Genomic DNA, 9088 nt, shown 5'->3' with positions numbered 1-9088 from the left:
TATTGGCATGTGGATGAAGATACAATGAATGCTTTTTCATTCTTGGGTGAACTGTTCCTTTAAGTTAAAGTACAAAAGTATCAAAATACACTTAAACACAAATAACCTGTAGTACTGTTGTATTTAGTTACATCCAATTACTGCTACTTAAATATTTTATATTTTTGGCAATTTTCTACTTCTACAGGCTATTTCAGGGTTAAACAGACTTTTTCTTTTTTTTTCAGGCAGTTTCTTACTTACACACATGCTAGATCATGAAACAGGCCTATAAAACTAATTACAACCCTTTTCTTTGACGTTATTACCTTTTCCATGATCTATGATGTAACACCTGTGATGTGCCATTGAGCACTGACTTCCACCTGATGATCACTGCGGTTGCTTGCTTTAATCTGACGGAGGTGTTTATGGTTGTCCTGCAGTCTGGAGCTAATTAGACCTCCTGAAGTCTGGACATATTAAATCAACGGGTCATCAATTAAAAAGCCTTTGTGTGCGTTTACGGTCGGCTGCGAGGCGCAGATGGCGATAAAACCACAACCGCTGGAAGCGCTCCTTTTGTTTACTGTGCAAACGCATTTAGTTTGGGTGTGGAGGCCATTAACGGGCCGATGGGAAGCAATCAGCGGCCCTGATCACTCTGTATGGCCCGGCGCTCCTTGTCTGTCCGCGTTAAAAGGGCGTGAAGGACGCGGAGATGCGGGAGATCCGGGTGATTCATGTGAAATGATCCCGACACTTCCGTGCGCACCACTGTGTTGCTCTGTTCACGTGCGTGTCCTTATGATCCTGGAGAGTTATAGAAATGTATCTCACTGAAGGTAAACAGCACAGAGGCCTCGGCTGCACATGTTGGAATAAAGGTAATCTCTCTGTTCTCTGTGGTTTGTCTAGTTAGTATGAGAGAGAGCCGGGCAGAGAGAGAGGGAGAGAGAGGGTGACACGTTGATGTACCACCACCCACACAAACGACCCTCTTCAGTCCACTGAAGGCTGCACAGACAGAAATAGCTCCGCTGCTGCTGCTGCTGTCTGTTCACAATGTCACACGGCAGTATTATTCAACGGGGTTTATTTCTGATGATGTAGATTAGAAAGGTGAACAAAACACTTTAATGGCTGCACTGAGCAGACAGAGGGACGATATAATAACACCATAATATAATGCATAATGTATACAGATCTGTTTGGAGTGTGAAGTTATTGAGAATTGGGGCATGTGATTTCAAAATGAGCACTTAATTTAGTTTTTTTGCTCAGAATGCATATGAGTGTGCGTAAAAAGGCAGTATAGCTAACAGTGATGGAGTGTAACTGAGTACATTTACTCAAGTACTGCACTTAAGTCAGATTTTGAGGTACTTGTACTTGAATTTTCTGCTACTTTATACTACCACTCCACTACATTTTGGAGGCATATATTGTACTTTTTACTCACTACGTTCATTTAATAACTTTACTTACTAGTTACTGTTCAGAGTATAAGCTGCATCTCAGCCAAATTAGTGCAGGTTTATTGTTTTTGATACTTAAGTACCATTATCAGATACAGTGTTGTAAAACATACCCAAAAGTATATATATATGATATATATTATGTTAGAATGAGTGGTAAAAGTGAAAGTCAGCCATGTAAAAGTTAAACTTATATCAAATATTCATATTTTTTTTGATTATTAAATACATTTATTACATTTAAAATGATATTACTTTGGCTCTGAGGCAGTATGCATTACTAGAGTTACTATAGTTATTAAGTTAGTGTAGTGGAGTAAAAAGTACAATATCAGCCTTTAAAATGTATCGGAGTGGAAGTATAAAGTTGCAGAAAATGGAAAAAACTCGACTACAAGTACCTTGAAATTGTACTCAAGTACAGTACCTGAGTAATCCCATCACAGATAAAAGTGCAGTATAGCATGTATAAGTGTCTCTATGTAATCCTAATCCATGCAGAGCCGGATCAAATAGACATATTTTGGTATTGATATGAAATTGGCTGGCCATATGAGAAAAGTAGAGCTAAAGAACATGCATCTTTAAGAATAAAAAAAATACATATAAAACTATATAAATATAGTTTTAGACCAGGGATTCTTTAAGGTTTTTACATCTTAAATATTTTAATGTTGAATATGTATGTAAAGAAGTTTGTTAAACATAATTTAAAGTAAGCAGCTCTCCTCTCCTCTGACTGGGCCCCCTAGTGGCACTGAGGCATGTGCCTAGATCCTGCCCAGGCCTTGTCTCATAACAACAGGATGTTATGAGGACACATGACAGGAAGGTGTTATTGCTGAAGTTAAAGACATGCAGATGAAATGAAAAAAGTGCGTCCTATTGAGAGACAGAGTCAGAGCACTGATCAGGCACCTGTTGTTGTTTGTCTGGCGTCTGACCTTCCAACTGCAAGGAGAGTTTCTCCAGCAGCAGGGTGTAAGCTTTTTAAATGTCTTAAAAGATGTCGGTCTCCTTCATGCACTGTTTTCCAGCAACAAATCAGTCACATATACACTATTCTTTTTATTTTGTCAGTAACAGATTTCTGATCCACTATTCAATATATAGATGTGTTATTTATTGTACTTTATTATCTGGTGTTATGATATTGCAACAACAGCGACATGTTTTATTTGAGGCATAAGTGTTACTAAAAGGTCTCAACTTTAAAGGCGCACTATGGCATTTTGGGGAAGAAATTTTATTCAGAAGCCAAAAATCTTCATTGATTGATTTTCATGACTGAAAACACAATTTCATGTTGTTTTTACTTTGTTTAGATCTGTGGGATGCTTCTGAGTAGCCACTTTTCTTGCTTGAAACACTGTTCTGGTCACATTATTCCCTCTGAGGAAGGCTTGTTTATCCACTTATGGAATTATATGAAAAAAAAAAAAAAAAAAGTATGTAGGCCTATTACTTTATTAATCATGTAAATATTACCTTAGTGAGTTGCTGAGTTTCTTTTCCAAAACGAAACAGTGCACCTTTTGACTTTCTGAAAGCTCAGACAAACTGAAGAATGTAAAGCCCATTATTACAGGCCTGTAGTAATATTATTATTATTATTGCCCAACATCTCCTCTTTCCCCCTTTCTCTCTCAGTCTGAGCAAAGGCCTCTCTCCCTCCCCCTGCCTCCCTCTCTTCCTTCCTTCTCCCCGCAGTTCTTCTGTTTGTTTGCACTCACTTGATCCGGAGCGGAAATTCCTCTCCGTTTTTGTGAATGACAAACTCATTAACAATTCATCAACACGGGCCGCTCCATCCGGCCCCCGTTTCCAAGGCGACCGCCGCTGGGCCTTCTCTGATTGGTCGGCTGACATAATGTATCCAATGAAACGCCTCCCGATTGTAGCCATTCAGCAGCCTGGCGCCGCAGAGAGCACATCCAGCCAGAGCCTGCAGAGCGTCTATTCACACCGCAGACAGGAGGAGGAACAGGCGGCATCCGCAGGCACAGATATACGCGCTTTACCCCGCGTGCTTGACATCCACTGATACCCCTCACTCCACCTGTCCTCTCTGGATCTCCACAAAGGAAGCTCTTGGAGGAAGGAGAGCTGCGCTTGGAGCCGTGGAGTTATATAAGAGCAGAGGAAGCGTCAGCCGCGTCGCAGGGCCGGTGTGACTCATTGATAAATAACACGGGCTCTCCGGACAGATGCATGAATGACTGCCTGCGTGAGCGACCCGCAGTCAAGGAAATCTGTGAAGGGTCTCCGATCCGGCTCGTCCTAAAGCGCACGGGACTCTGACGCACCTCTGGAGTGAGAATTTATTGTCCATTTTCTGCATTTTGACTTTTGATTTTTATTGTTTTTTACATCATTGCCCTCAGTCGCTCGTGTTGCTGAGGGCCCTCCGAGCAGCGGACTAAAAACAGAAAGCTCCAGACAAGATTTAATTTTTTTGGTTGCAGCCAGAAAGTCTGCAGCTCCCCGACACCTCGCTTCTTTCACATCACTTTTACTCCTGCCTATAAATGCTCGACAAGCTCAAGCCCGTCGTCCAGCTCGACTCGGTAATGGCGATCAGCAAGACGGTGGGCTGGCTCCGGGAGCAGCTGGAGACGCGCAGGGACGGCCTGCTTGTGATGGACTGCCGGGCCCAGGAGCTCTACGAGTCGTCGCACGTCGAGTCGGCCATCAACGTGGCCATACCGAGCCTCATGCTCCGCCGGCTCAAGAAGGGCAACCTGCCCGTGCGGTCGCTGCTCTCCGACGGGGAGGACCGGGAGAAGTTCGTGCGCCGCTGCAAGACGGACACCATCGTGCTGTACGACGAGTACAGCCGGGAGTGGAACGAGAACGTGGACGGGGGCTCCGTGTTGGGTTTACTGCTGAGGAGGATGAAGGACGAGGGCTACAAGGCCTACTATCTGGAGGGTGAGTGCGGTTCATTCACATTTTAGGGCCCCGCTGCTGTTCATTCACAGCCGCAGATTATTGCGCAGGGACGGAGGGAGGCGCTTTAGCGAGATTGTAATGTGGAATCTTATTCATGAACACGTTTGCTGTAAATGTAAACGGCAAAATCACCTGAGTGACTATTTATGTTGGTGTAAGATAGACATCATGTAATCTAAGGCGTTGTTTGCAGATGTTTCCAAAAGGAAAGCGCAGCCAGATGTGTCTGAACTCCAAGTTAAGATATTTGTCTGCAGTGTTTCTGCGGCCTTGTATTCATTAGATTTCTGTCACATCCTCCAGGTGGCTTCAGTAAATTCCAAGCCGAGTATCCAGGTCTGTGCGAAACCAACCTGGACGGCTCCTCCAACAGCAGCTCCCCCACCGCCCAGGTGCTGGGCCTCGGCGGGCTGCGCATCAGCTCCGACTCCTCGGACATCGAGTCCGACATCGACCGGGACCCGAGCAGCGCCACCGACTCGGACGGCAGCCCGCTGTCCAACCCGCAGCCCTCCTTCCCGGTGGAGATCCTGCCGCACCTTTACCTGGGCTGCGCCAAGGACTCCACCAACCTGGACGTGCTGGAGGAGTACGGCATCAAGTACATCCTCAACGTGACTCCCAACCTGCCCAACCTCTTCGAGAACGCAGGAGAGTTCAAGTACAAGCAGATCCCCATCTCGGATCACTGGAGCCAGAATCTCTCGCAGTTCTTCCCCGAGGCCATCAGCTTCATTGGTGAGTAAAGCTGCAGAGCTGAAACCACACTGCAGCTTCTCTCAGGTCTCTGAGTTCATTATGTGCTCACTCAGGCTGCAAACAACGATCATTATAATTAATTATGATACAATTTTTGAGTAATACATTTGTAAAACAGTGGAAATGATCCAGTATGACTTCATAAATGGCTTGTTTTGTCTGCACAACAACCCAAAACTCAAACATACCAGGTTACAATGACACTTAAAGGAGAAAAGCAGATAATTGTCACATTTGAAAAACAGGAACCAGCTTGTAAATTGATTACTCGACTAATCATTTCACCACTCTTCACTTCCGTCCTCGCTTGATGACCTTACGTGATTGTTTTGAGTACATGTAAAACAAAGTGGAGGGGCAGAACCAGATAGTCGAGGGGTCATAATCTTATTAATGTGATATGTCTTATCACTGCCAGGAAGTTCTTATGTTCTTATTGTGAAATTGAGATTAGATGAGGTGTCCCTGGCTGTGATCTTATCAGTCAATCAGGCGGGGACACACAGAGCGGGCAGATTAAGGCCATTGTGTTGAGGCAGAGGAATACAAGTCTGCCTCTAATGGCGCACAGGCTAAAATGCACTGTGTACAAAGGATTTGACTTCAATGGAAGACATCCTGGCCTATCTCTTGTCCCGGGGCTTGTGTAATTGCAGCACAAAGGGCGACGTTGAAACAGGAGAATGGGGAGAGTGAACAAGGGGAGGGTGGTAATTCGAGCGCAACAGGAAGGAAGTGGCATTGAAAGTAATCTAGGACATGGCGTTGCCCCCCCTCCCCCTCCCATCTCCCCCCCCACATTACAAAAGGAGCCATTTACAGGCCCTGTTGACATCCTGTTCGCCTTGACAGGGTGCCCTCATGACTCCTACGTTTACACGCCCAAATGGCACCATTGTCGGAGTAACCCTGGCGAGCGGAAGAATGGTTTAATAGACCGTAATAGTCAATTTCCCAGCCGGCTACTCTAGGCCAAAAAACGAAAGAATGTCGGCTCTGTTTAGGCGCGCTACCGCCGCAGCCCCTGTTTGTTGACTGACACGCCTGGGAGATAGCTGGGATAATAACTTCCGCCGCTCTCCCTCCCTGGCCCCGCTCCAACTTCCAGCACAGCTTGACTTAAATGTCACAGATGTTTATCGCAAGTTTTGTTCTCTCCGTGGAGAAACGGGCTGCACTTTTTACCCATTGTAGAAAGACAAGCGTCTAATATGTGAAAATCATGCCCCCTAAACTGCTGAAAATGTAGTGTGTATCTGTATCCGTAGCTTTTCTCTTCTGTATCATTGTACATGTGGGGGTTTGGACTGTTGGTTGGACAAAGCAAGCAAAATTAAGATATCAACATGGACTTTTCTGAAAAAAACCCTTAATCTAGTGGTCGTTGCAGCCTTAGAAGCAATTTCATAAACCATGTCTTGCTTTCAATCTGTTGTTTACATCTTGAAGAGGTCTGTAACATTCCCTCCCTTTCCTCTTTCTACCAGATGAAGCCCGAGGCCAGAAGTGCGGCGTCCTGGTCCACTGCCTGGCCGGCATCAGCCGCTCCGTGACAGTAACGGTGGCCTACCTGATGCAGAAGCTCAACCTGTCCATGAACGACGCCTACGACATCGTCAAGATGAAAAAGTCCAACATCTCACCCAACTTTAACTTCATGGGCCAGCTCCTGGACTTTGAGCGCACGTTGGGCCTGAAGAGCCCGTGCGACAATCGCATCGCGCCGCCGACCCAGCAGCTCTACTTCACCACCCCGACCAACCACAACGTCTTCCAGCTGGACCCCCTTCAGTCCACGTGAGGACTGCTGTTGCCACACCTCTCCTTGCTGGAGGTTTAACGGGCCTCCTGTTGGAAACGCTGCAAAAAGCTTCTCTTTTTTCCGTCGTCTGGCGTGGGACAGTCGACTGCTGCTGGACACGGTTACTGGAGGGCCAAAGCTGTCTGGCCAAGACGCAGCTGCTGCTGACTGAATGAGGAGAGACAGTAAAAGAGACAGACAAGAGAGTCATTTAAAGAGTGCAGATTCTTACTTCAATCTTATATCACTGTTGGACTCCTGAGGTCTTTTCACTCTTTGTGTCATTGTGTCTGAGGCAACAGCTGTTCGTTATGCTTCAAAGCTCCTGGGCTGGTGTGCCAAAGAGACGTGATTGTTCAAAACTGGACAGATCTATAAATGAAACCCTTTTTTATGTTTGTTTTGGGGTCTAGCACTGGTTCCCCCAAGACGTCAAGGCGCGTTGTCTCCTCCGTCTTCTGTGAAGACTTGCCTGTGTGGGGTTGAAGCACCCCAGCTTTAAATGGCACACTATATACTGGACTCGATTTTACATTTGTGGAGTCTTTTCAAACATTTATACATTGTGTATATATCTTAATATAAGAGACAATACAGTAAAAGCCTTGCTCTAGTATATACCCTTTGCAACAAGTGGGTACTGAAGATTCTTTGTTTCATATTCTACTTTTATGTAAGCAGACAAATTGCATATTGATCAGTATGTTTAAGTTGATTATGCCAAAAATCAAGTAGGCTTTCTAAGAATTGTGCAAAAATGTGTACATGTGTAATATATTTGATAATCGCTTTACGTGTGAATACAGCCGACGGGCCTTGTTTTTGCACCCACCCACTCACAAATCAAAGTCACCTTGGTTGTTTGCCTTACTTTTGCGCTCAGAGGGTTCTTATTGCGCATTAGCCTTCAGAGAAATTCATCAATTTTCTCAACTCTACAGCATCCCAGAGATTTGTTTTTAATTTTGCACAAAAAAAAAATCAAGTCTTCATCAGTTTTTAATTTGGCACCACATAAAAAGATGGAGTCAGGATGGCCAGCATGCGTCTCTGAAGGTTAATGTGGGTAATCCTGGTCTGTGCACAAGGGTTAAAAGTCTCTGACGTGTGGACAAAGTAGGAGGCTTTGTTCACCTTGCCTCTTCAGGGAAAAACTCTGTGAAATGCAGTTTTTATTTGTCAAGATGAGAGAAAAAGTGTTGTGTTGCCCCCTCCACAGAGAAGGCCTCTTACCAGAGGAAGCCATCTTGGCAACCTCTGCCAACCCCCTCCACACTCCTCTCTTACGAATGTAAAGAAAAGATAAGTTATTAATAAATTGCTATTTTGTCTACACTCCTTGCTCTCCATGCCTGTTTTTCCGTTGAACATACTTGTTGTGTCTGTGTCCACAGTAACAAGTTTATGTAAGTGTCTCCTCACCCGCAGTACAGTTGAGTGTTGACCAGCAGGCCGAGTCACGACAACCAAAACAGTCGCCATGAATCATGAGGCTCTTCACAAAGCTCTCGCTATTCATTAACTGCAGCACTCGACACATCTCCCACTTCAATATCCAGTTCAGAATTAGCATGTCCTGTCACATGATGCTTGTGTAACAAAGCACCGCGCACACTATGTTCCCTTTGACAATCATTCACAAACTGCAAAATGCCACTCAACAGGTACAAAGTGATTCCAGTCACGCTGTAAACAACCCGACTGGTTTTTCCAGGTGCTGCTTTGTGGTGAGGGCTTCGGGTTCACATAAACACTCCCTCTGGCGCTTCCTGAAGGCGGGGCCTCTGCACTGAGCCATCAAAGGTAGCTGAAAGCACCTAAATGTGTTATTTGATAGCAAGCTCAGCGGCGTGTACCTGTAAAGACCTGGAGAAGACGATCCCCACAGCGCGGGAGAGGGAGGGGGAGCGGTGTGTTCTCACGCGAGCAGCAACTCGCCTCACTGCTCAGCAGAGCCCTGCCTGCTCTGCACCAACATTCCCAACAGCAGAGTGCGTGTGTGAGTGTGCGTGTGGAAAAAGAGACAAGCAAAGCATCTCCTCGCATCAAAGTTAACAGACAAATGGGAATCAGTTGATTATAATGAGGGGCTTTCCAAGACTGACTCCCATCCAGCTCT

General features: G+C 45.4%; 1 protein-coding gene across 1 annotated transcript; it reads left to right on the top strand.

The window, feature by feature from the left end:
- The first annotated feature begins 3295 nt into the window (after positions 1–3295).
- dusp6 (dual specificity phosphatase 6) lies at positions 3296–8304 on the top strand. The gene is made up of 3 exons (XM_084365444.1): positions 3296–4388; positions 4713–5147; positions 6656–8304. The coding sequence occupies exons 1-3, from the start codon at positions 3986–3988 to the stop codon at positions 6967–6969; spliced, it is 1152 nt and encodes a 383-aa protein (XP_084221570.1). The 5' UTR covers positions 3296–3985; the 3' UTR covers positions 6970–8304.
- The last annotated feature ends 784 nt before the right edge of the window (positions 8305–9088 follow it).

This window comes from Pagrus pagrus (genome assembly GCF_965226575.1).
Source record: "Pagrus pagrus genome assembly, chromosome: 10".
Classification (NCBI taxonomy): domain Eukaryota; kingdom Metazoa; phylum Chordata; class Actinopteri; order Spariformes; family Sparidae; genus Pagrus; species Pagrus pagrus.
This window is presented reverse-complemented; position numbering and strand designations above follow the sequence as displayed.